Raw genomic sequence first — 25,865 nt, 5'->3', positions numbered from 1 at the left:
AATGTATTTCTATGCTTGGCGTTCTGTATTTTTCGGTATGAACAATGAAATGTTTCAAAAATTCCATTAGCAGAACTAAGTTTTAACATAGGCCATAAATTTCTCTTCAAACCCAAGGGAACTGCAACCTCCTTGGATGTCTCATGGAGCAGAATTCATGGATTCTAGTTGATATAGCATTACAGTGGTATTAATAAAGAAACGCTTCTGGCTGAGAAAAGGCATTAAAGTAAGCAGTCCAGGAACTGAGAAATGGGATAAGTAGTATGCACTTCTGGCTAGCCAATTTTAAATTGCCACCAGCAACAGTATGACTCTCGTCAGAGTCACTGTATTGATAGATCATGTTAAAAGCGTAATAGAAAATGCAATTGAGCTAGACTAATGTAAGATCACTTTTGGCAAACGTCATTGCCAGCTGGCTTGATTTTCATAAGCAACAAAGCTGTTATTTTGAGGGGTTAAATTTTCCATATACATAACACATCCATTAAGATAATGAGAATGAGCTTTTTTTTTCTTTATTTCATTTTATTTCACAAAACTTTTATAAAAAAATGATAAAAGCTGGAGTAAAATTAGGTGACTTTACTCACACCAAAACACATCACTTCCCCCCCCCCCATCCAAGAAACGGTAATCATGCTGCAGTTCATTTGTGGGTTCATTCCGTTTCATTCGATCATTCTGCTTATGAAATGAAAACAGCCAACTTCAAACACCAAATGATAATTTCAAGGACTTATATTTGCATTAAGTAGCACCAATTTTATTGCAACTCTTCTATAACTATTGCAGTGTTAAACAAGCCAAGTCTAACTGTGTTAATGCCTGAAAAAGTGTACACAGATGCATATTTCAGCTCCTGTTCACAGATCATTATATCCTCTTAGTCTTAAGGACAGACTAAAATGGACAGTTCTCAACAGGGCTGAAACTGAAACACACTGTTGGTTTTTTAAAAAAGTCATAATATTTATTGCATATTCCTGTTCCTGCAGAAGTCTGAGATTAGCTTGCTAAACACTCCTAGCTACCAAAAGCAGAAGCAAAAAGAAAGAGGGGGGATGACTGCAGAACTGAATTTTACTGTGCTTAAAATGTCAAGGATTCTGAATGCTTCAATTAGTGTTAAAATCCAAGCCTTGCCATGCCATTATTTGTCTGAGAGAGAGATAAACACTTTATGTTTGAAAAGGGAGATTGAGGGCCCAGTTCTATTCTCTACCCACTCCCTGTCTATGCAGCTGCATTTAAAAGTACTGTGCTGCATCCAGCAAGGTGTATGTGTGAGAGCTGAGTGCTTACTAGAGTTAACTATAAAACATTTATAATTACCTCCCAGTAAACCCTAGTGCCACCTATGGGTCTCTTCAGATATTTGTCATCAGTTTTGGTGGCTTATGTCTGCATTGAGAAAAGAGGTGGAGATAGGATCTGGCATGCACCATTGCCTCCAGATCCACTCCCTCCTACTGCCTCCCAGCTCCTTGTTCCTCCCCCTCCCCACCCAGTTTCACCACTGGCCCGCCCTCTTCCTGCCCACTCTCCACTGCTGCCTTACCTGGTCGTGCCCCTCAGCTATCTTAGGGTGAAATTGCACGTTATAATTAATGCATGTGTTTGCCTTCCCTTTTTTTAAATAGATGGCATAAAGGGGGCACCATGAGAGATTTAGCACTTAGCCTCTGGCATGGTTCTATCCTGAATGTGTCCCATCCCTTTGCAATATTTGGATTTATGATCATAATCTGTGGGAGCATCCAATCAGGATAGGAGCCATAGGGTGAGGTGCTAAAGGGGCTACATGCTAGGGCATACAGCATAGAAGGCTAAGTGCTAAAGTTGCCTTGCTCTGCACCACAGCTTTGGAAAAATGCTTTAAGATTTTTTACCATCTTTCTGGTACATACTATTAGAATAATAGTCATGTAATTCCATTCATTCATTATTTCTTGAGTCTATCTTACCAGACCCTTTTAGGATGCTTTTTTTTCTTTCGTACTTCCCTCGACTCACATTTTAATGGCTTGCTTCTATGTACTCATCTTCCTTCCTTTCTGCTTGTCTAAAAATAAACGTGTCACTCTCAAATCATTGTTTCTGGTACACAGGGCCCTTAAGAGAAATACCCACACTTGAACAAATATGCAATCACGGGCCTTTCTGTCGCCAGCTCCTGATCTTCTACAGCTTGAAGTGTTCTGTGATCCTCTTCTCTCTTAGGTGCCTTAGCCTGATCACATTCATCCCCAGAAAACCATTTCTATCCATCATTTAGTCTCTCTCAAAATTATCTAAGGTTGTGGAAAACCCAACTCTTAAGCCAAAACACAAAAGAAAAAGATGAGACTGTCCACCACTTCTTTTTCCTAGAACCTCTTATAGTAATTAGGATCAGTTAATGATGGGGTTCTTTGCTGTCTTTCTTTAGCTTTGGGAAAGAATTGGAGTTCACTGGTGGAGCACCCGCTTTGCATTCAAAAGCCTGGTGTCACCAGGTAGGCTGGGAAAAACCCCTGTCGGAAACCCTGGACAAGCTACTTCCAGCCCAAGCAGACAATGCTAACATAGATGGAACCATGGTCCAGCTCACTAGCAGACAGCTGCATGCATTTCAGTAGCTAAGATATTGTTAGCCAGCGCTAAACGTTCCTTTCAAAGCTCCATAAATTTCTCTTTGGTCCACCTGAGCTTTCTTTCTATTCTATACTAATATGTAGTTCACAGTGAGCGTGAAACATTCTGCCAAGAGGAACAGCCCCATTGTGTTGCTCTTCGGCAATTGTAGTCGTAATTTCGCATTTGACTACATTGGTTGCTGGCAGAAATGATCTACTCAAAGACATGAGTTGGCATCCATGGCTGTGCTCAGCACCAACATTAAATCGGCTAGGCTTCCATTTAGCAAACCAAAATGCTCAATTTATAAGAACGCCGATGCAATATCTCTCTGGCATTTATTTTTGTATGCCAATGTGCACGTTCTTGACATGTGGCCATTGGAGTATAACAAGGCAAATACGCCATGCTTTTTTTCACTCCTTGAAGACCTAAGCAATAAGCCCTACCATCACAACCAAAGAAATATTGCCCACATGCATAGACATAGACGATCTCCCAGAGATTAAATCAACCCGTGGGAAATACAGCACAACCACCAACAGAAAACTGAAATATCAAGTTCAGCCACAATATTTCCCAATGGAAGGACAGTTTATGTACTTCAAGAAGCCTTTGGTTCTTTGCAAGGGTTTGTGTGGCCATTAGACTCTACTCCATCTGTGAAAGAAAACCTTGCTCTTGTACTGAAAATCTCCTCCAGTCTTAGAATTCAAAATCATGTTTCATTCCACAACAGGCAAGTCAATCATTTTAAGAAGTACAGTAAACAATGCAGTGAGATGTGAAATACAGAGCTTTATTATGTCATTGCTTTCTCGGCACTTCCTAAATTGCTCTTACGTGTTTGTTTGTACTCTTAAGCCTGCTGCCAGTTTTCAAGGTCAACTTTATATTCCAATCCACTGATGTCCAGGGGAAAGGCAATAGTAAGAGACCTTTGGAGGTTAACGTATTACTTGAGTTTTATTAAATTGGTTCCCCACCCCACCCTCCCATCATTTTTCCTTGAGGCTCAATATCAGTTAGGGAAAAGGCAGCAGCTGCTGCCTGGTAATTAGACATGACAATAAATCATTGCCAGGTTGATCAGTCAACTAGCATGAAGACATCAAGATCTTTAGGTCACTTTAAAGTATATCATTAAAAGTTCAGCTCCTCAGAAGCTCTTAGGTTGCAATTCTATACACGCTTACTGAGGAGTAAATCCCACTGAAACAGTGGAGTTTACTTCTGAATGGACATGCATAATATTGTGCTGTTAGAGAGCAAGACAAATATTATTTGAAACTCCAAATTTAATGACAGAGAATTCCATGGGCCATGTCTAATCTAAATTAGGAGTGATATTTGGAAAAGGCAGTATCCCCTCCATTCAAGTCTACAGATGATTATTCCTGAAAAGCATTGATTTTTTTTGGTAACCTGAAGCTTAGTGGAACAGCTACTAGCTCCCTGTGCCATTGGACCTGCTGTTAGGAAGACAGAAAGCCTAGCAGTTCAAGCTGAGACACCTGCAAAATAGTTCTTGTGGTAGCATGTTCTATAGATTACATGCTGAGTGGAGAAGCATAGAAATAGCCTTATATTTTTTTTTTAAATTTCACATAGCTTGAATACTTCCAGTCACTCAAGAGGCCTAGCAGTGCTCTGAAGACAACATAAAAATGAAATCAAATATATATTTCTTAAGCTTCTTAAACTGATGTCACAATCCTGAGCAGCGTGTGGGCCTGTGCAACACATGCTGCACCAGTGCTTGTCATTGCAAAACTGCGGTAAAGCACTTTGCAATAGCATAGGAGTCGGGTGGGCCGGCGCAAAGGGTCATGCCAGACAGCCTGAACCGGCACAGGAAACAGCACAGACCGTGGAAGGTAAGTTACGCCCCAAACTGCATGGAGGCAGTATAGGGCAAGGGAGAGTGGATTGGACCTGGGAGCGGTGGGAACAGTGGCAGCTGTGCGCACTGGATTCTATCCCCCTTCCTGGGCCTGATCTGTTGATACAAGGCAACTTGCACCAGCTTTAGAGAATGTGCAGGTCCAAGTTGCCTCATTGCAGATGCTGGGGCTTATCCCAGGGCAAGGGGACAAATGTCCCTTATCCAGCAGAGATCTAAAGCATGCTGAATTCCTAATCAGAATGCAGCACGGCTTATACCAGCACTGCTGCACTGGAATTTGCACTGGTTTGGGCTGCCAGTCAAAGGAGGTATTCTGAAACTGATATATACATTCATACAATGTATAAAACTCATACATTATGGTCCCAATCTTGTCAGGGCTTTAAGCAGTTCTTGCGATCCTCTGGCATAAAGCCTGGGCTGCTGGCGTGGCGGTCACTTTGCCATTCTGCAGGCGGCTGCTGCCAGCATGAAAGCCCCAAACGCTGGCCAGCAGAATCCCTGCCATCACCAGTAAGTCAGCAGCAGGGGTTATGAGGGCAAGGATCAGGCCAGGCTAGGGTGGACCCTGGTGGCAGCTGTGCCCACTGAATTGTACTCCACCTTCCCTGCCCATTGAGATTTTATCCTGTCTCCACTCCTGATCTCCAGACAACCATGCAAAGTTCTTAAGAGAGAGATTACTTACATACAATCCTAGGTTCTGATCACATAATAAGGACACTTCTGGCCAAACTTTCAAATGAACACATGGAGATCAGGAATAGGGTGGGCACAATCTAGATATCCCAGCACCATACATTCACTGAATGTCTGAACTGGGATAGGATTTTCTAGACATTTTAAGGAATGTTATCAGTGCTTCACAAATCTCATACTACGTAACTGCAGTGTTGGTCCAGATAATGAAAATCTTGCTGTGTTACATTTTCCTTTCTCCTTTTTCATTCTGTCCTTATAATGCTCAGTAGTCACATCTCTCTCCACTACCCTTGTTCCTAATCTATAAAACTGGAATTCCATATTCTAATCTATAAAACTGGAATTCATGAAGCTGGAATGGTCCAGAAGGCTGTAAATTCCAGGCACCTGCACAAACCTTGCTCAAGGCAGAAGGCCCACAACAATCTGCATCCTTGCAATTTCTACATATTTGGTTTTGGAGAAATATCCACGTTTCACTCAGCTCTGGGCTATCTATATACCTTTAGTCACCTTTTCCCTGTCCTTGGCTGCTAGGTTTAACAATAAGCATCAGAAATCTGATAAAAACCCACAGTAACAAAACCTCCAAAGCCTCTGCTTCAGCACTGCCCTACTCCAGTAGCATTTAGGATGCCTGATTATCTATGGCAGTGCATGCCACATTATACAGCACCTTCCTCTTGGGAATTCTGTTAGAAGGCCCGAAGCTGTTGACAGAGCACTGCTGGGAAGTAGGCAAATTGTGCTAAAAGAGCCTGTCACATGGCACAGCCTTCTTTTTCCCTCTGACAAGTCTGCTTTCCTGAAGACTGACAGTGCCACTGGAGGCACTCAGGCTTAGCCTTCTGCAAGACATGTAGAAATGAATGTGTGGGCAATCAGAATCGCATTCACTGACCTTGCCCCTAACCTCAATGCTTTCAAGGTCCCTTAATTGCACAACAGTTGAAGCACACACACCCAAATGTGTCTGTAAGCTTTGTACACATGATCCGTACCTGCCACTTCTCACAGGGTACAGACTGCACATAGGAAGCCTAGATGCGTTCAAGTGTATTTGTTTGGGGCTCCTGAGAAAAGGACGTCTTGAGCACATGGAAGTAAGTCATGGGCACAATCTCCATGCATGAAATGAGCATCTGCACAAGATGAGAGAAGAATGACTTTGCTTATGACCAGTGTCAACTGCGTGATATCACTAGCAGTCCAATCCTATCCCCCACCATTGACAACGACACAGTTGCACTGACTGGGTGCTGCATTCAATGTTGAGGGGCTGATCAGAAGGTCATCCAAAGCTAAGTAAAAAAGTTGTTTTTATTTATTTATTTATTTATTTATTTATTTATTTATTTATTTATTTTTCACATTATTATATCACCCTTCCTCCAAGGAGCTCATGTCTGGGTAGGCCTCCTGAGTGCTGATGGGTCACCTTGGACTCATACCAGTTAGCTGACATAAGTCCAATGAGAGAAAAGGGACAGGCTGAAAAATGGGGGACAAGATCTGGTATGCACCTTTGCCACTCACATCCACCCACTCCAGTTGCATTAAAATCACCTCCACTTCATTCATTCCTTGTGACTTTTGTTTATAGGGTCAAGTGTGTTCTGCAAGGCCACTCATGGAATTGAAACCAGGTAAGATTTCTCCCAAGTGAGTCTGCTGGGGAAAGGGGGTGATTGTTCTGACAAACGTAAAGTGGTCTTTTGTCATCAGTCCAATTCCAAAGTATAGCATTGGCCCAGATCATGCTCCCCTGGCAGTCACCCAACGCCATGCACATGTGTAATCAAGCGTCCCACATGTCATGCATCCAAATGAGAGAAATAAAAAAGTCAGGCAACACATATGAGTACCTGCACATTTTGCCCCACAGAGCAAAGCTCAGGGTACATAGTTTTAATTGGGAAACTGACTTAGGTGAGAAGAGATCGCTTTCTCCGGTACCATGCACCTGATCCAAAATGCCTCTCCTCCGCACACGCCACTGTCATTAACACTCTGAGAAGCTGCAGGATATCCTGTTAATCTCCCATGTCATGGCTTGTTGGGCTGTCAATAACTTTGTAATATACAGGTAAAGGTTTTTTTTACCAGTTCAGCTACAATAATAGCTTTTTGCCAAAGGCTGTAAATCAGTCACATCTATGACGACGAGGATATGACGGTACTCCACAGTACAGATTCATACGGTTTCACTGCTCACCTACTACTCCAGTTTCTTTTACCCGACTCCTTTCATTCTCTTCAAACTACACTCTGGTTATCAAGCAAAACTCTCCAGCTGCTTCAAGCAGCAATGATCCTAATGACAAAAAAACCCCTCTGTTTTTGGGTTGTTTTTTTTTAGTACTGAAAAGAACTGCATCTCAGATGCTTTATTTTAAAGCTGTCTCTGTAAGCAGTTTAAGTAATCTGTACTATACTACCCACATGTATTATTAAATGCTATGCATATTTAAAAAAAAAATTCTGATGGCTTCTACTTCTTTGCATCTCTCATTATGTTTTAGTTTTCTTCTCCTTTCCTACTGCATCTTTCAAGATAGAGCCAAATGCTAATTGATTCTGTTCCTGCCCTACAAATTCCATAGAAAACATGTTAGTGCACAACTGAGCTTCTTCCTGAAAATGGTTTGCCCTAAATACACATGATCTCAATTTCAAAATGATGTTTGAGGAGAGGGCAGAGAACTTTTGTTTTTTCCATGCTGTCTAGAGACTAATTAAATACATATCTAAATTGCTGAGTGACTGCAATTTTATCCACTCTGTTCGCTCTTCAAAACCCTTAACTCATTACTTATCCTCTTGCCTGTACTAAGTTGCAACCGGGAGTTTTGTTTTTTTTTTCCTTGAGCACTTGGGAAATGTAATGAAGTGAAATGTATATTTTATATATGCATATATTCATATATAGCCATTTACAGAACTGAATTTGGTGCACATATAACTGAGCAAGTGTAAATGCACAAAGGGAGTTAGTTGGCAACCTTCAGTCTCGAAAGACTATGGTATCGCGCTCTGAAAGGTGGTTCTGGAACAGCGTCTAATCTAAGGATAATCCCACAGCTGACAATGATCTATGATGCTTCAGCTTTTGACTTCCAGTTTTACACATTACTCCCTCTATGAAGGTCTGTGTAGGTATAAAACTGCAGGGAGGAAAGGAAAGGCTAATGCTAGGATGGCTGGGGGCCCAATCCTATCCTTGGCTGCTGCCCCATCATACAGCAGTGCCAAAATAGCTGTCACTGTATCCCGTGGGGCTGGGGAAGCAGCCGGAGGTCTCCTTGGGGTAGGGGAACATTGGTTCCCTTACCCTGTGTAGAGTCGTGGCAGACCTGATGGGTCTACTTGGAGTTGAGCCAGCTATTTAGCTCATTCAGATCCAAGGAGACCTGTATCAGGCTCCAAGGCCCAGGGGAGGGGGATAGGATTTGGTAGCAGCCTCTGCTGCAGTCTCCAGCCCCACCCCAGTCTGAACCACCCTAAGGCTGCCCTCCCCCCACCCAAAAATGTCTTCCCTCCACTCAGCGGGATACTTACTGCCACATGCGCTCTCTGGTCCTCCTGCAAGCATGGAGGCCCGGTACTGATTTGGGCTGTGCTCCCCACCTGTGCCTCTCCCCTTCCAGCTGCCACAATGCGCCTTATGGCACATTTCAAATGCCTTTCCTCCCTGCTATTTCTGTGAGAGTGCACAGGCTGCCAGCACTGCCACAGAGTTGGATTGGACTGTGGGTCGACATGTCTCCCTCCATAATGAGGAAGTGCCTCACTTCACCACCTTCTTTACTTCTTTCCTACTTCTTCTTTAAATACGTATCCTAATCTTCTTCACACGAATATACCTAGAACCATTAAATGAAGGGGAGATGGACCATGGCAGTGTTGCCACCATGGAAGAGAACCGCGAAAAACTAATTTGGGTGAAAACTACATGCATGCTTTGGAGATTCTGTGCATGCAAGCAGACAGTACACTGAAAGCGCTGGGTCAGTTTTGCTGAGAACCACCTGTTCCTGTGTTAAGACATTTTATCATAGTATTATTAAATAATAATTTTAAGCGCCTTAACCTTATTTAACAAGTTTCAGCTCTACATCTAGATTAATAATTCAGTTATAAACACTGTTAGGACACATATTGAAGATAAGAAGATTGACAAACTGTAATTACATTTCAGATTCATCAATGTTCTGCAAATCAGGTTATCGCTTTTTGTATATCTCTTTGAACACCACATCGCTCACTTTTTTCCCCTTGTGGATGTTGTTAAATTGCTTGAATGCTATTATCAGATTTAATGGACTAGCAAAAGTCCACTGTGTAATCAGATAGGAGGAATGGATAATTTCAAATCACCAAACCTCTGGTACTTATATTCCTGTTTAAATATTTAATCATATACACATGGAAGGTAGAACATAACAATAAAATTCATTCAAGGAGTGTGCTATATAATTAATCTTTGGAGAAATATTTGGATAGGAGACTCATCTGAAGACTTAATTATTCTTGCAATTAAGAGGAAAAATAGCATTGAATGTAGTTAAATTGGAGTGGGCCAGAGTCCTTATCTCTGAGGACATTACCATGCAGCAGACTGTGCATCTGCATTCTATTTCATATCAATTCAATTGAATTTACCCCAAGAAGGTAGAAATTGAAGGCAAAGATTGTTTCAGAGTCCAAAGAAACAATCTTTGCCTTCAATTTCTGCCTTCTTCTAAATGAGAGGTAACACACTGTGCTATTGGTAAGATTAAGTGATATTTGCTCTTAATTTGTCAAAGCACAATGACATCAGAATGGATCGTTTTAATTTCAGGTTAATTTTCTTCCATTTGAACCAAGGAAAGATATCGTAATTAACTGTAAATACATACCAATGATATTGAGGAACTAGATCCATTTAAATTAATTGCTGGTGACTACAAATCATTATTTTGAAGAAAGAAATCCAGTATTCTACATACTACAGTTAGAAGAGCTAACATCCAGGAAAAGAACAGAGCATGGAATGCAAAGGAAGGAAGAGAAGAGGAATGGAGGGATCTGTCAGCATTTTGGGCAGCAGCTTCCAAATTGTGGGTTTGGGGCCCTCCAGTGGGTCGTGACCCAATTTTGGTTGGGCTGCAAAACTGAACAGGGCAGTTCTGTGCATCAAGGGTTCAACAAGCTGCCACTTGTGTGGGGAGCACTGCTGCCCAAACCATTAGATCCACACCCCTTGGCATTTATAAATCTGGCAGCAGCCTCAAGGGCAGCCTTTTCAACCACTGTGCCGTGGCACACTGGTGTACTGTGAATGGTCTGTAGGTGTACTGTGGGAGTTTGGGGGAGGGTCATTTATTAGTAGGGCCATTGGGGGATGTGAGCCCCCCACCAACAGCATAGTGTGCCTTGTCAGTTCTCAAAAAAAATGATGGTGTGCCTTGACAATTTTTGTACCCTGTCAATTTGCTGTGAGACGGAAAAGGTTGAAAATCACTGCTCTAGGACCTCCAAAAAATTTGGGAAATAAAAGAGATTAACTGAAGATGAGAGGAGTCAGGGAAAAGAGGAGTTGTAGGGTGCCAAGTGCAGAGAGAGATATAGAGGAAGTCCAATAAGACGGGAGAAAAACTTGAAAGAACAAACGGACCAATCTTACTGAATCTTATTGATCTGTGCGGGAACACGTTCCGCCAGAACAACCTGCCACAGAAATGCCGTAAAGCACTTTGCAGCAATGCGGGAAGCCGCAGCACAAGCAGGGCAGCTGGAGCCTTGCCATGTGCACTGTGGAGTGAAGGACGCCCATCTGAGCAGGTATGACTGGAGTGGGGAGTGGAATAGGGTGGGGGAAGTGTGGGGAGGGGTTGAACGGAGTGAAGGGAAGGTCAAGGAGGAGATGGAGTGGGTTCAGTCGCATGAACTGAATCTAAACCCCCTTCCCAGGCTTGATCCACCTACACAGATCAACTTGGACTTCAACAGGTCTGATGTTGCTGAAGCAAGTCTGAGTTGATTGATGCAGGCGGATAGGCCCAGGAAGGGGGTTTGGATTCAGCACACACCACCACTGAACCTGGCCTCCTTCCCAGGCCTCATCCATCTACCCTACCCCCTCTCATCCCTCCCCATTCTGCCCTCTCCCGCCCCTTTCATCTCCCTCCCTGCCCCATTCCACCCCCTGCGCAGGGCTAATCTGCTCTAGCAGGCTCAGCTGGTGAACTTACCTGCTCAAGCAGGCTCCAGCCTTCCTGCTGGTGCACTGGCTACCTGCTCTGCTGCAAAGCACTTTACAGTACTTTTGTGGCAACCAGCTCCAGAGGAACGTGTTCTGCTAGTGCTTTTCCCCAAAGGACTGTGGAAGCTGGTGTTTTCCAGGCATCAGCCTGAGCAAGCACACATATCTGGCCTTGATCATACCTGCCTAGCATGTACCCAGTACCATTTTCATAGGTACACATTAATCAACACATACAACTTCTTGTTTTACAGAAATTATGAAAGTTGAGAACTATACCTAATCAATAGAGTTTTATGAATTAAAGGCATAATTAGATATTATGCAACAAACATGACCCCTTGTTTTCCTTGTAAGGCCAATGTGTGGGCTTTTGGGAAGAGCTTACAGGGAGAAATTAGTGGGTGGGAGGTTTTTGCTTAACCTTTGCAAAATGGCTATTCCCCATGTATGTGCTTTCCTAGGCAATTTTTATTATTCAGTTTCATACTTACAGGTGAAAAGCAGTTGGGGTGGAGGGAGAACATTTACATGGAAACATTGTTGAGTGCATTGGGCGTTCAGTTCCCATCAGCCCTGACTCTTCATATTGGGGTTGGATCAATTAAGAATTGATGGCCAGGCGATCTTCAGTGAACACCTTCGTAGATAAGAAATGGGGATGCAAACCTATACCAGATTCCAATGCCTCTTGATGAAATTACTTTTTAGAAAAGTTCAGGATGATATAATTAGAAATAGTTCATATTGTATTCTTGGCTTTCCAAAGCACAGGATTCACAAATGAATGTACTCCTCCCCCCCCCCCATTTTTGAAAGACTTATCCAGTCAAAATTCTCAAAAGGATTTCATAACCATGGGGCACCTGAATGACATGGACCTACAAACTCTTAGGATTAGAAATGAGATGCTCTCTGACACCATGCAGTTTTAGTCGCATGCTAGTTTTATACACTGTGCCTTGCAACATGGACTAATTGTGGGATAATAAATGTCTGGTCCCTAGAAAATTGTGTTGGTGTATCCATCAACCATGGAACAGAATCAAATATTGATAAACGCACACATCCAATTTAACATTCTATACTAGACATCAGACGATTCATTTGTCCTGATACGTTTCCAGCATAATGAAATGCTCTTTGGCAAACGTTCAGAAATTAAGATTAAAATCAGAGGGGATAACTTACCATCTCTTCGATTAAGCCTGGCGAACCCTGGACTGTGACTACTGGACAGCTCTGATGAACTGCTGAATGATGATTGAGGCAAGGCAGACACCAGTTGATCATCACAATTATCTGTTGGGAAAAAACATCACGCTTCAGGCTCCCACACTTAAACAAGGACTGCTAAAAAACTGTAACTAAAACAGAACACCCGCAAACATCAGAATTGACCTTGTACTTCCCTGATCACGTCCTCACAGTGTTTGACTTGGGTCTATTACATGTACTAGTACCGAGGCTGCACTTTTATTTGATCAATATTTCATCAGATTACCATGGTGTAATTTACTGTGTTCTCCGACTCCTTCTGTGCCCCTTGTTCTAACCTAACTTTGAAGACAGGCTTGATAAATGGCCAGGAGCTCACAAGCTACTATTTACGACCACAACAACTGACACCTGCCATTATAGCTTTAACTTGACTAACACCAAGCTATGGTCTGAGCAGACACCATATATATCATTAGGTGTATAAGTGCTATCACACGTTCTACCAATCTCTAGAGATTTTTTTTTTAAAGAAAAGCTCACATTAAGAATAGACCAGGAACTTAGCTAATTGGACCTTTGTGTTCTGCCAGTTTTTTTTTAATATGCTTGAGACATAGACAAGACATTAAATCATTATTGGACAATTATTAGTATGCAGGTCTTAGGCTTTTTACATGAAAGAAGCAACAGTGTCTCAAAAAAAAAAAGGATTTAACAACGGTTCAAAATCAATGGCACATAAGCAAGCAGATTCTAATCAATATTTCGGGATGTAAAATCCTTTTCCAGCATGATTGTTAAACAGGATAAGAGTTCTTTCTGCATTTATATTTGCAAAATAAATAAATAAATAGAGAATCAATGGCTGTTGTAGCTTCCACTTAAAGAGGTCTAAATGAAGACACCAATAAAAATGGAAGAAAATGCTGGTCTGATTATGTCCTGCTGACATTTGGTGTTTAATAAAAGCAGGGAAATTGGGACAACCATCATTGTTTATAAAGCAAACAATGGATGGAAAACAATGGCAAGGGTCAAGAGTAGCCTTTGTGATTGCAATCAGCAAGAAAAGGGGGATCAATGACACACCCTCCCTTCTACCAAGAGATGTACTCAATGAAGCTAGAAGGATTTACAATATTGCATCTGTCTTTAAAGCTGGAATTAATTCTAATTCATTGAGGATCCTTTCCAATACAATAATATCTTACGGCATTAGGAAATAGAAGAAGCAATTATCTGTATAAAAGAAAGCATGATGAGAACTATTAACGTTAGTTTTTCACAATATTTCCAAAGAAGCTTCAAATGTCTGTTTCTCTTTCTCTTTTGGGCTACTGAGCTATGAAGAGATATCTCGGCAGAAGCAGAACTGCTGAAAGAGTGGCACTGAGAAAGCCCAATTATTATGCAGGCCACCCTTTCAGCAGTTTCAGACAGTTGGGCTCTCCTAGAGTTGCTCTTTCAGCAGCGCTGCTTCTGCAGAGGTGCTGGGAGGGAGAGATGGAAGGAGGCTTCAGAAGGCAAGGAGTAGTACAGGGGAAGAGGCAGACCAAAAGAAAGGTGAGAAAGGGAGAAGGTGTCAAGGCATTGGGAAAGCCCAATTATCACATGGGCCACCCTTTCAGCACTGCCAGTTCTACCAAGGCATCACTTTGCTGCTGGAAGGGTGGCTCATGTGATAATTGGGCTCTCCCACATCTTGAAAATATGATCAGATTTGCATATTTTCTCTTCTGTCATTGCAGATGACATTCTGTCATCTCTTCTGTCATTGCAGATGACAGAATCTCTTCTGTCATTGCAGAGTTAAGTCAGGAAAAAGTGCTTATACTCAGACATCACCTGCTTAATGATGTCAGTTGCTGCTTAATGACATCACTTCTGGTACTAAGGAGGCATTCCAAATGCTATTCAGCCCATTGTATGAAACAAATTTGACACCCCCGATCTAGACCAACTAGAGTCCACTGCAATTGATACCAATCATGGGAGTTAGAAGGCTTTTTACAAATGAGAGCTTCTCAGGATGTCATATGCCATACCCAACCATAGATTATGCACTTGTAGATATACAGCATAGCCCTGGCTATAGCCTTGAAAGGACACACACTCTGGTGAATCCCGGGAAAGGAAAGGGTTTCAAGGGGTCCACCAAGATGCCACACACAAAAAAAATGCTGTTACTGGTTACACAGGCCAACACACATTTTGCTTCCTTAAAAGTTGCACCAGTTCCGGGTATATTTAGGGTGCTGATTCCAAAAATGGCATCCGTTTTGCCCTATCATGTCTAGTTTTGGAGATATAGCATAGCCTCATTAGTGAATGGTTCAAGCAGCTTCCTCATGAGGAAGCCTACACCATGGCTTCCTCATGAGGAAGCTGCTTGAACCATTAACTAAAGAGGCTATACTATATCTCCCAAACTAGACATGATAGGGCAAAACGGATGCCATTTTGGAATCGGCACCCCAAATTAATATCAAACCACCATAAAGTTTGGGAAAAACTTTTCTGACCCTCAATTTTGTAGGCAGCCCAGGATATTTGTTGTAAGTACAAGAGCACCTTTGAACACGTATATTGTCCTTACCACTGGGTAACAGCAATCAGGCTCCTACCATCACACACACACACACACACACACAGAGAGAGAGAGAGAGAGAGAGAGAGAGAGAGAGAGAGAGAGAGAGAGAGAGAATGCAGGTGGCACATAGCAAAACATAAGAATGTCTGGGAGATGTACACATTTAACATAACTCTGTCATATTCAAACATATAATACTCATAATAACACTTAGAATTTGTATAATGCTTTAGAGTATGAAAAGCATTTCTCCTGTGATATCTTCATATAATCCTTACAACAACCCTGTAAGGTACATATCATTAGCCCCATATTGCAGCTGGGGTTTTGAGCCTGGGAAAGAACGACTTGCCATGAGTTGAATAAGTTTATGGCTGAGGTGAGATCTGAGATGAGAAAATCCTGATTCACAGTGGAATCTTTTTGCTGCTACTATGACTCTCAAAATAGGACTCCTCTCCTTCCAGTCTCAAGTGGCAAAGTCCATGTCCTCTATCACTAAAGAACACATCCAGTTTACTGTGAGGATGCAAGCACACAGCCTGGTCTACACATGCAGCAGACTGAAGTAAGATGAACTTCAGAATACAGGTGAAAAATACCATTCTGAATCTGTGAAACCCACACACGAACTGTTTCTCAACCAGTGGTACTTGTACAACCGGTGGTACTTGAGGTGGTGCTGGGTAGTACACATGGGACCTCCAGACTCCAGCCACCAGGCAGCAAGACCAGCAATGTGATAAGTAGTAGCAGGAGGTTCAGCTTGGCAGACAGAGCTCCAGCATACACTTTTTTGAACACTCAAAAACCTTCCCATCTTCCCAAGCCTTTAAACGGTGTAATGCATCTGGCCTCCCAATCAGGAAGTAACTGGTGATGACATCATAGCCAGTTACATGGTGGCACTTCCAATAGGTGGACCACGCAAAGTGGTACAGCAGGGGACAAACGTTAAGAAACGCTGCTCTAACACATCAAGGGCCAACTTGTTGCTTCTTCTGCTCATTTTCTCTGCAGGGAAGTGTTCAAAATGGTATCTTCCATCTGCAACCTGGTATAATCCATTCACCAAACTCATGTTGTCTGCCATGAGTGCCCAGAGCAGGCCATGTAAAAGAAGCAAAACTGGGAACAAGAATGGGGATAAAATGTGCATAACAGCAGGAATAGCAGAGAAATGGAAGCCTGAAACAACCAGCTAGCTCTTTGGTTACAGTCCTTTTTTCTTTTCTTTTTTTTAAAGCCACATCCAGAGGTAGAGATCCTGTAGGCAAACCATCATTTGCATGCATCCAGCACTGAATCAAATGCAGACAATGGGCCCATATGCTTTCGACCAAGTGATGCAGCTCATTGGGATGCTAATCTGCAAGCAAAGCAGAAGCAGACTTTCAGACTTCAGGCCTGAAGAGTGAACAGGTTGCAAAGTTAACTCAAACCGTCTTCGGGGAAATGGGGGGAAAAAAAGAAGGCAGACAGGTTCTTGTGGTACCACTGTTGCCAGGGGCTGATGGAGCGGTATATTGACTTTACTTATAATAGCAGCAGTTTAAAAACCAGATGTCTGAAAATGAGCAGAGCAAGCCAAAAGAGGAAAGTGGAGAGAGAACATTGTATGGGAAGAAAAAAGCTGAAATGCAATTAAAATGGAAGGCCTGGGGGAGATAAAATGCAGACACTGGGGGAGAAGATAAACATCTAAATAAATATTGGCCCATCAGCCACATTAAGACTCATTCAAGTTATCAAAAGCCTAATTCCGCAAGGTATTTTAATCTCAGTGCAGATTCTTTTTTTATTTTGCAGAGGTTTTTCATAGCAGCAGGGCAGCTGTGGTTGCTTATGCAAAATACGAAGGGTTATGATTCAGCTCTTTCCCCTTGGAATACAGAAAGGATGGTGATGCTTTGAAAGGCTTGTCACCCACAGCTTTCAAATCAAATGAAATCTATTCACACTCAGAATTTCCTGCTTTGCTCACACTTTGCACTCTAGACCTGGCTATCAAGCAGCAGTCACAGAATTAATACTCCAAGCAGACGACTCTGAGCATTATTGCAGAAGAAGTAATTGAGACTGCAACAGTTTGGGGATTTTCCACTGAATAAACATATATACTGTTGCACTGTGAAAGACCGATATCTAATGATACACTCTGGAGATCACGAGATCATAAAATGGCAGGATGTACAAGTGGTTGGTTGAAGAAACACTTTGGATGCATTTTACCACAAAACTTTTAGTTAGTTGGCAACCTTCAATCTCAAAAGACTATGGTATCGCGCTCTGGATGGTGGTTCTGGCACAGCGTTTAGTGTAGCTGTAAAGCCGGATTCGGGAGTGACAATCCCTTCCACACCAGGAGCAAGTGCAGTCTGTTCCTGGTCTGTCTCCCTGACTATGGGCCTTCCTTCTTTGCCTCTTTGCCTCAGCCTGTTGGCCAAGTGCCTCTTCTAACTGGGAAAGGCCATGCTGCACAGCCTGCCAGTCCTCAAGGATCATAGGAAGTTAAGTCAGAGCATCGATCCATCTACTTCAGCATTGTCAGACTAGCAGCAGCTGTCCAGGAGTTCAGATAAGAATTCCCCATCAGAAGATGGCAGGGTTTAACCCAAGTCTTTCTGCTTGCTGAGCCATGGCCTCAGAGTGCCAGCTTTTCTTTTTGGTTACTGGAGTAGGGCTGTAGACTCTTCGAGACATTCAAGTTAGTGGGAAACCAGATTGGACTCTTCAATGCTCAAATCTAGGACTGAAAATCAAATTTTTTAACCATCTTGGGTAGACACACTTTGTGTATAGCCATGTAAGGAATATCAGACTATACTGATAATTTTTTCAGGAGAGAGAAAAATCTCCACCCTGTACTAAGACATATACCCAATGGAATATACTGTAGATTTCCATAGAACCCATGATATACAGTAAACCTCCAGTAGCCTGGTAGCTTTAGGACCCCAGTGATACTCAAGGATACGCAAATCCAACTGCGGCTACACTTGAGTCGAGTCCCAACTCCCCACTCCCTTTGACTTGAGTCACGCACGTATCTTAATGGGCTGCTGTGGGGACGTTCAGAGTGTTTTTGGGACTCTGACAAGTCACTAGTTTTTTTCTATACACATGTCAGGCATGGCTCCATGGAAAAAACAGAGCTCCTGGTAGGTGGGGGGGAAAGAGTCCCTTCATGTCCCCACCCATCCCATCTATAAAGCTCTGCTTTTCTCTGAGTAAAGGCAGCAGTGCAGAACGCGCTGATCGGTTCCTGGCAAACCCCCAGGCACAAAACACCTCCCCCTCCATTCACATCACAACTCCCAATTCTGCCTTCGGAAGGGGCACTGAGCACAGAAGGACCTACGGGGAAGGAGGGAGGGGGGATGGACAGTGGGAGGGGACAGAAGTAGCAAGTGAGAGAAGGGATGTGTGGCAACAGCTAGGAGTTTTCATTAAGAGTACAACCCAATCCTTTGCAGCTCTACTTAGAAGTAGTCCCATTGTCTGCCATTCAATGAGGCAGGTTCTTCATCCCAGGTAACAATGAATGAAGCCATGAGGGACTGTTTCCTGGCTTCCCGCCTCCTTTTTCCATGCTCCAGTCAATCCTAAGGCAAGAACCCTCTTGGGCTCCTCCTTCTACCCTCCCTCATTCAGAGAAAAAGAAAAGACCACCCATCCTTTGTCCAAGGATCATAGATCCCTTCAGAGATGGACAAGAGCCTTTTCCTGCCTCCCTCTCCCCTGCCTCCTGCTCAATGCAAAACATTAACCATTCCCTGCCTCCTAGCTGCAACTTCTCTGCTGCTTGCCCAGTCTGAATGATGGCCCCACGAGTTGTTTCATGCCATGAAAAAAGTAAGCAAACACCCAGACAGAGCCAAGCTCAAGTCTGCATGCACGGAGGGTCATTTCTGAGTCAGTGGCCTCAGACTTGAATCTGTGCCAGAGTCATTGACACACATGACTCAAGTGTACAGAGTCAGCAAAAAATATGTGTTTTTGCGACTTGGACTCGAGTCACATAACTTGAATTCCCATCCCTGGTGATACTAGACTGTAGAATATGCTGGACTACCAGCTATGGACTATGTGGAACCCCACAGCCTGTCTCAGCAACATTGTCAGTAAAGCTGGGAGTCTACTCCCAAGTCTAGAGCACTCCTGGACAAATTTTATATTAGACTACTGAGTCCAAGATTATTGGTATTCTGCTGTATTTTGAACCTGTTTTTGTGGCTCCTATAAGCCTTTGTGGACACTGCCCTCTCCCGCAACAAACCCATATGAATACACTTGTATATGCATCTGTCCTGCACATCTCAGAGACAGGGAATAGTCACTGACCTAGTTGCAGAGCAGCAATTGTGTGCCAACAATAAAACTGAGGCTCAATAGTATAATTACAACTAAACAGAACCTACAGCACAGTTATGGACCAGAGTTCAGCTGAATTACAATAATCTGCTACACTTTGATCATGAAAGTTGATACTATTTATCCTACAGCCCAGGTTCCTCAGCAGCCAATAAGCCTACAGGACCTCCCTATTATGTGAAGGTTGGAGGCTACAGATAAGATCTTCTGCATCAGTATGTTTCATGCCTAGATCTCATTTTCAGTTTGGACACCATTTATAAAGTAGCACATAAACTTGTTTAATTTAAGGTTTGCCATGATGTTTGGGATAATAAAGATTTTAGATCAACAGGAGATATTTTTCTTCAGCTCGCTTGGACTTAACACAGGGTGAATTTAGCTCATCGGGGTTTCTGAACAACTGAAAGAATGGATTAGGGGCTTTATGCTTTTACTGCACACGTGGATGCCAACAACAAATAGAACTTCTGCTACCACAGTCTTTGTTGGAAAATTAATGCCTGCATCTTTAATTCATATACAGTCGTTTGCAGACTCACTGAGGCACATGAGAGCCCTGTAGATTCTGTAGACTGCTGGGCTATGTTGTTAAGAACTTTTTAAAAGAAAAAAAAATTGTGGACTTGTGATAGCTGCATGCTTTTGGTAGGAGACAGAACACGGTTCAGGCAGGTACTACAACATGACTGATTAAGCAACTAGTTTGTTAGCAGTACAAACTGTTCCCCATCAGATGCTAGTTGTCATACTAAAACTTGCCAGGATAGCTCTTGCCAGTGGTCCTAGATAAACTATTCTGTGGCAAGATAACCTCTGTATGTGGAATATTCAAATATGCAGTCATGTTCTCTTTCTCAGGGAAATTTTAAGTATATTTGCTTTATATCAGATACAACTAGCAGGAATTTTTAGGGAGAACAGTCCCTTTGTCCACAAAAGACAGTGGTAAAACTGGCATTGATTTTTAAAGGAGCTGGCTTGCATCCAGAATGAGTATTACAGCGTGAGCAGAATTTAAAAATAAAGCGTTCTCACTATGAGATACTGCCTAATCTAATTGTGTATGCTTGTGTGCTTAGAGAGTAGCATGTTGTGCCTGAGCTCAAGCTCTAGCTTGTTACAGCCATGGGCACTTTCCTCAAAGATCTTATTCCCAACACCAGATATGTGCATGCTTTATGGCAATATAATAGTGAAGGAAACTTGCACAGCTCAAATACACTGGCCCAGTTCAAATGGAACAGAAAAGAACTATGAGAAATAGCAGTTGCAAGACTTGGATTAATACATACTCCCCTTCCTGCCTCTCTTCCTTCACCTGACCTTCAAAAATTCAACTTTAGGTGTGTAAAAAACCAAAACTCCCTGTCACATATGAACTTTGGGAACTCCAGCTTAATTAAAACACATGTAAAACAAAGATCACATTGTGGTTTCAGATCCTTGTTTGTTTTACCAAACAGTGGTTTGGACAAGCCACCATTCTGAGGGACTAATTCTAACCCAATTTTCCAGTGCCGGTGCAGCTATGACTATGGGACATGCACTACATCCTGTGGTAGGGAGACAGTCACAGAGGAGACCTTAAGGTTTGGGAACATTTGTTCCCTTACCTCAGGACTGCATTGCAGCTGTACTGGAAAGTTGAATAGGATTGGGCCCTCAATCCATTATAGCAGCGGTCCTCAAACTCTTTGAGAGTTTGAGCCCCGTTGTAAGTTCTTGCGGGGGAGGAGGAATGCAGCTATGCGATCGCCAGAATTGCGCTGCTGTGAAGGAGCAAAGGGGCTTGCTTCCACTTACCAGAGACTGGAGCAGGCTTCCAAGGGTGCAAGGAGCCCCGTGCCAGCCTCCGCAGGGCTCCCCAAATCACACAAACCATTAAAATTTTGGGGCTTCTGGAAGCGGACCATGATTGTTATTTTAAGCATCTGCATGCTTCGGAGGGCCCTGTGGAGGCTGGCGCAGGGCTCCCTGCATCCCCGGGAGCCTGTTCCAGCCTCTGGTAGGTGGAAACAAGCCTTTGCACCCCTCGACAGTGATGCAGTTCTGGTGATCACATCGTTGCCTCCTCCCTCCCCGCCCCTTACGGGTGCAGAGGCCAGGGCTCTCTGGCTTGGGTGTTGTGACACCCTGGTTTGAGAACCACTGCATTAGAGCAAATTGTGGTGTATTACACTCCCACAGTGGTAGCCTTCCATTGCACCTGAAGGAAGAAGACAGGGAAGGAAAAGAGTGTGAGCCCAAACCTTACGCCTGTCATAGCTGGATATTATGGTTTCCTGTTACATCTGAATTGACCCATTGTATCATTGCTGTGTATGTTCCAGGTCTGAGGCCTAAACTTGAGAATAAGCCCTGGAATGAATTCCTCCTCAAATTCTCTCTCTCTCTAGTAATTCTCTCCTCAAATTAAACCTCACCCCCAACACTGTATTCTCCTATATTCTAGGATGTTGTCAGCTTTTGCTATTACTAGGCAATAACATGGTCTATTCTGCAGCTATAAATCACAGCTACACTTCAGTGTATTCTGGAGGATAAGGAAATAGGTTAAATGCTTCATCTAACTTTACCAACATGTGCAAACATTTTGTAGGCAGGTAAGAAAGGTTAATTCAATATGCAAATTCTTAGAGTACACACTGGGTGTATTAAAAAAGCATGCTAATAAAACAGGAAGACCTTGAAAGGGAACACAATAGGGCTTATGAATAAATTAATGGAGGCAAAATTCATCTCTATTTTGAAAGAAGATACAGTATTTTTTTCCCCTTATATCATTGTATATATCTGCAGACTAATTCAATAACTACTTGAGATGCCACTTTCCTCTGAAATAAGTCTGCCTTATGAATTCTCACTGATTATTAAACTGTCACTTTCTTTTTATCCCCCTCCCATTATATTTTGGTAGGTAACATATTTTCATTGTATTATCCACTTAGCAAGCAGAGGTGGCAATATAACTATTGCTGGAATTAAAATGGTTTCATATAAAAATTGAAATCATTTTTAAGACTTATAGGTCAATCATATCCCCCAACTGGGGAGTGGCAACCAAGCAGCCCCATAAAAGTAAGTAAAAATATTTTTTTACTTACTTACTTACTTCCCCATAGGGCACCGTGCTGCCAAAGGAAGACTTCAGCCATGTCTTTTGCTGATGTAAGCCTGAGGGGACTCCTGGAGGTAGGTCCGAACTGGGCAGGGGGGAATAGGATCTGGTGAGCACTGCTGCTACTGAGATGTTCCCTCTCTCGTCTCCTTCCATCCCCAGTCTGAACTGCTCCATGCTCTGAGCCTCCCCCAAACTGCCTCAAACTTGCCCCTCCTCCACCTTATCCATAATGGCATGGCATCCGGGCACACACATGGGGCCTCCAGCCATTGTTGTCAGTGGTCCTGCAGCACACAACAGCAGCACACTTTTTATGATGCCATAGAGGACTTACAATAGTGGATCATAAGATCTGCTGCCACAAACCCTCCAAGACTAATCTGTTAATCACTGATCATATAAACAGGGTTCCCCCCCCCCCGTTCTGGTAGCCAAGTTGCCCATCACAATAGTGAAGACACATCTTTGAAGAATATATGTATTTATGGGTAAACATGCAAACAATTAGCAACTGCATTGCCTTAATTGAGGACTAAAAGTCATCAGGCCAGTTCTGCATCCTTATTTGCATCCACTATACACTGATTATAGGGATATCACTAACTGCTGGATAATGAATTTTTCATTAGAAAATATAATCAAAACTCTCAGCTTTCAGAAACTGTTCTGTACTCATTTTATATGAGGATAACACAGTTCATTTCAATCAAATAATATGTCTACACTACAAAGATACAAATTTGAGACAAGTTTAATGCACACAGCAGTCCTCAAATAATGTTTGGAAATGCAGCATAGTTTTAGCAGATTATAATTTTCTCTTTGAGGCTCCCTTCCCCCTGCTAAACAAACACTAAAGGCCCAATTGTATGGGCACACTGCTCTGTCAGACTTCCATTCCAGAGGCACAGCATGCTTTATGGCTGTCACAAAAGGTGATGCACCATTCTGCACAGCCAGGTTGCTGGCAAACACCACCATCCCCTGGATAGGCCCCAGCACCCGTAAGTCAGCTCAGAGGGCAGGCAGAGGATAGGGGCGGGTGAAACTTCTAGGAAGTGAACTTCGATGATTTTGAGCAAAGGAACTGCATGGCAGAAGAACTTAAACATATCTCCCCCCACCGTCTGCTCACAAAGTGAATGCCTCTTAAATAAAAGAAAAGTTTAACGCCAGCCATCCAAATTCTGTTGCATGTGTATCCATGTTAAATTTTGTCATGCCCTGAGAAAAAAGGTTGCTTAAAGAGAAACCTGAAAAATCTGAAATGTCAGTGAAACTGTCTGGATTCAAAGATATAAGAGAGAGAGAGAGAGAGAGAGAGAGAGCTATCTACACAATCAAGGATAAATAAAACTGTTTTTAGTTTCTAAAACTAATAATTACAAAATAATAAATAAATAATGAAACTTTTTTTTAATTTTTCTAAAAATAAGTGCCAAGCAACCCTGTTGCCAGTGACATATGAATCCTGAGCTGGCCAATAAGGGAAGCCCCTGAATCTTGTGAGCAAGAGAGCAGTGCCATCCACATTAGAAAAAGTCCCCACTGAGCAACAGCTAGCTAAAGAAAAAGTGTAATAAGTTTACAAGCACCTCAATATAAAAAGGTTTGGAAGTGTTATTAAAACCAGAGCAAGGGCTCTCCCGGCTCCTGCCTGGACATAACTAACAACAACTGTAGATAGAATAGAAAGTAAAACTAAGGTAAAGCAATTGCTCTGCCCCTAAGGAACCATGTCAAAATAACTATAAATATCAGGAACGGAACATCACTACATTTACAATAGACTACAACAGATATTTCCCACAATATTGCAAAAAAGCAATATTAAAACCTTGTCTCAAAATCATTCCCCCCCCCCCCCAAACCTAATGGTGGTGGTAAGGAGAGAAAAATTCCAGTCTTCGCTTTCTTCTGCTCCCTTTCTTTCTCCCTATCACCAGCAACCAGAGCTGCCTTTCACTACTGCCAAGTTTAAAGGGGCCTAGGATTCCCCTTGTCTGCTCCTCATCTGCTGTCTTATAAACTCAGCCTTTTCCCGGCCATTTTCAGAGAAGCAGCCCACAGCGTAAGAGAGATGGAAGCAAGCCCCCTCCCATGCATTGGAATGCTGTAGGAGTTGCTCCTGTGGATGAACTGCATTCTCCTTTGCCCACAGGTGGTGTACCAAAAGTAGAAGAGCAAAAGAAAAAGCCTCCTGCACATCCCCCCAAGATTATACACAATAGGTCTTCCACCTTGTGCATTCACAAGAAAACATTTCTGGTATTAGTGGAAAAGACAAAAAAAGTCACACTTCCTTTACACCAAAAATCAGGTTTCAACCCACTGGTAGTCCTGACCTACTGTTTGGGAACCACTGCTCTATACCTTTGTTGTCTCCCTTCTGTCAATACCTATATTATAAGCCTCTTGGGTCACAGACTGGCTTTTCACTCTATGTAAAGTGCCATGTAATAATTTCTCATTGGGCACAATCCTAGTGTGCTGGAAACAGGCAGGCCAGCAGGACTGCGCTGCATCCAGCATAAGTTTGGGATCAAAAGCAGTGCAGCCCTACACACGGGAAAACTTTTCCCCTTACTCTATATCACGCTGCAGCAACCCCAATGGGTCTACTTGGATCTGTGCCACCTGATAAGCAGGGGCCAGGGGCCTCTCCGTGCTGCCCGGGAAAGGGACTAGGATCCCGCATAACTGCTGGATCCTGGCTCCGCCTCCCACTCCCCACCCACTTGCCCCCAGTAACACCCACTACCTGCACTCCCCAGCTCCAAAACACCTCCCTCCCACCTTCTCTCTTCCTTCCCCATGCCCCCCCCCAACACCTGTTTGGCCAACTGGTGCAACGCACCTTCTTCCTGGGGCCCAGATTGGTGCAGGGAGGACAATGCACATCCATATGGTGGCCTATCTCCCCTTAGTGTGGTGCTTTACAGCACTTTTGCAACACTCCTGGGCTGGCACGAGGGAGTTGCATCAGCCCAAATGCCTCTCAGGATTGCGCCCATTATTTCTTAAAAAAACAAACACAGCAGATGCCTCATCGAGCAGGAATCTCAACAGAAATTGATCA

General features: G+C 43.0%; 1 protein-coding gene across 1 annotated transcript in view; it reads right to left on the bottom strand.

Moving 5' to 3' along the window:
- Window positions 1–25,865, bottom strand: part of CNTNAP4 (contactin associated protein family member 4) — a 278,158-nt gene that overhangs the window by 206,013 nt on the left and 46,280 nt on the right. Inside the window, exon 2 of the mRNA XM_066613747.1 lies at window positions 12,669–12,779. Coding sequence (XP_066469844.1) covers window positions 12,669–12,779 — 111 coding nt within the window. The remainder of the gene's footprint in view (window positions 1–12,668; window positions 12,780–25,865) is intronic.

Source organism: Tiliqua scincoides, chromosome 2, assembly GCF_035046505.1.
Source record: "Tiliqua scincoides isolate rTilSci1 chromosome 2, rTilSci1.hap2, whole genome shotgun sequence".
Lineage (NCBI taxonomy): Eukaryota > Metazoa > Chordata > Lepidosauria > Squamata > Scincidae > Tiliqua > Tiliqua scincoides.
The sequence above is the reverse complement of the archived record's forward strand: the minus strand, read 5'-3'. Positions and strand labels throughout refer to the sequence as shown.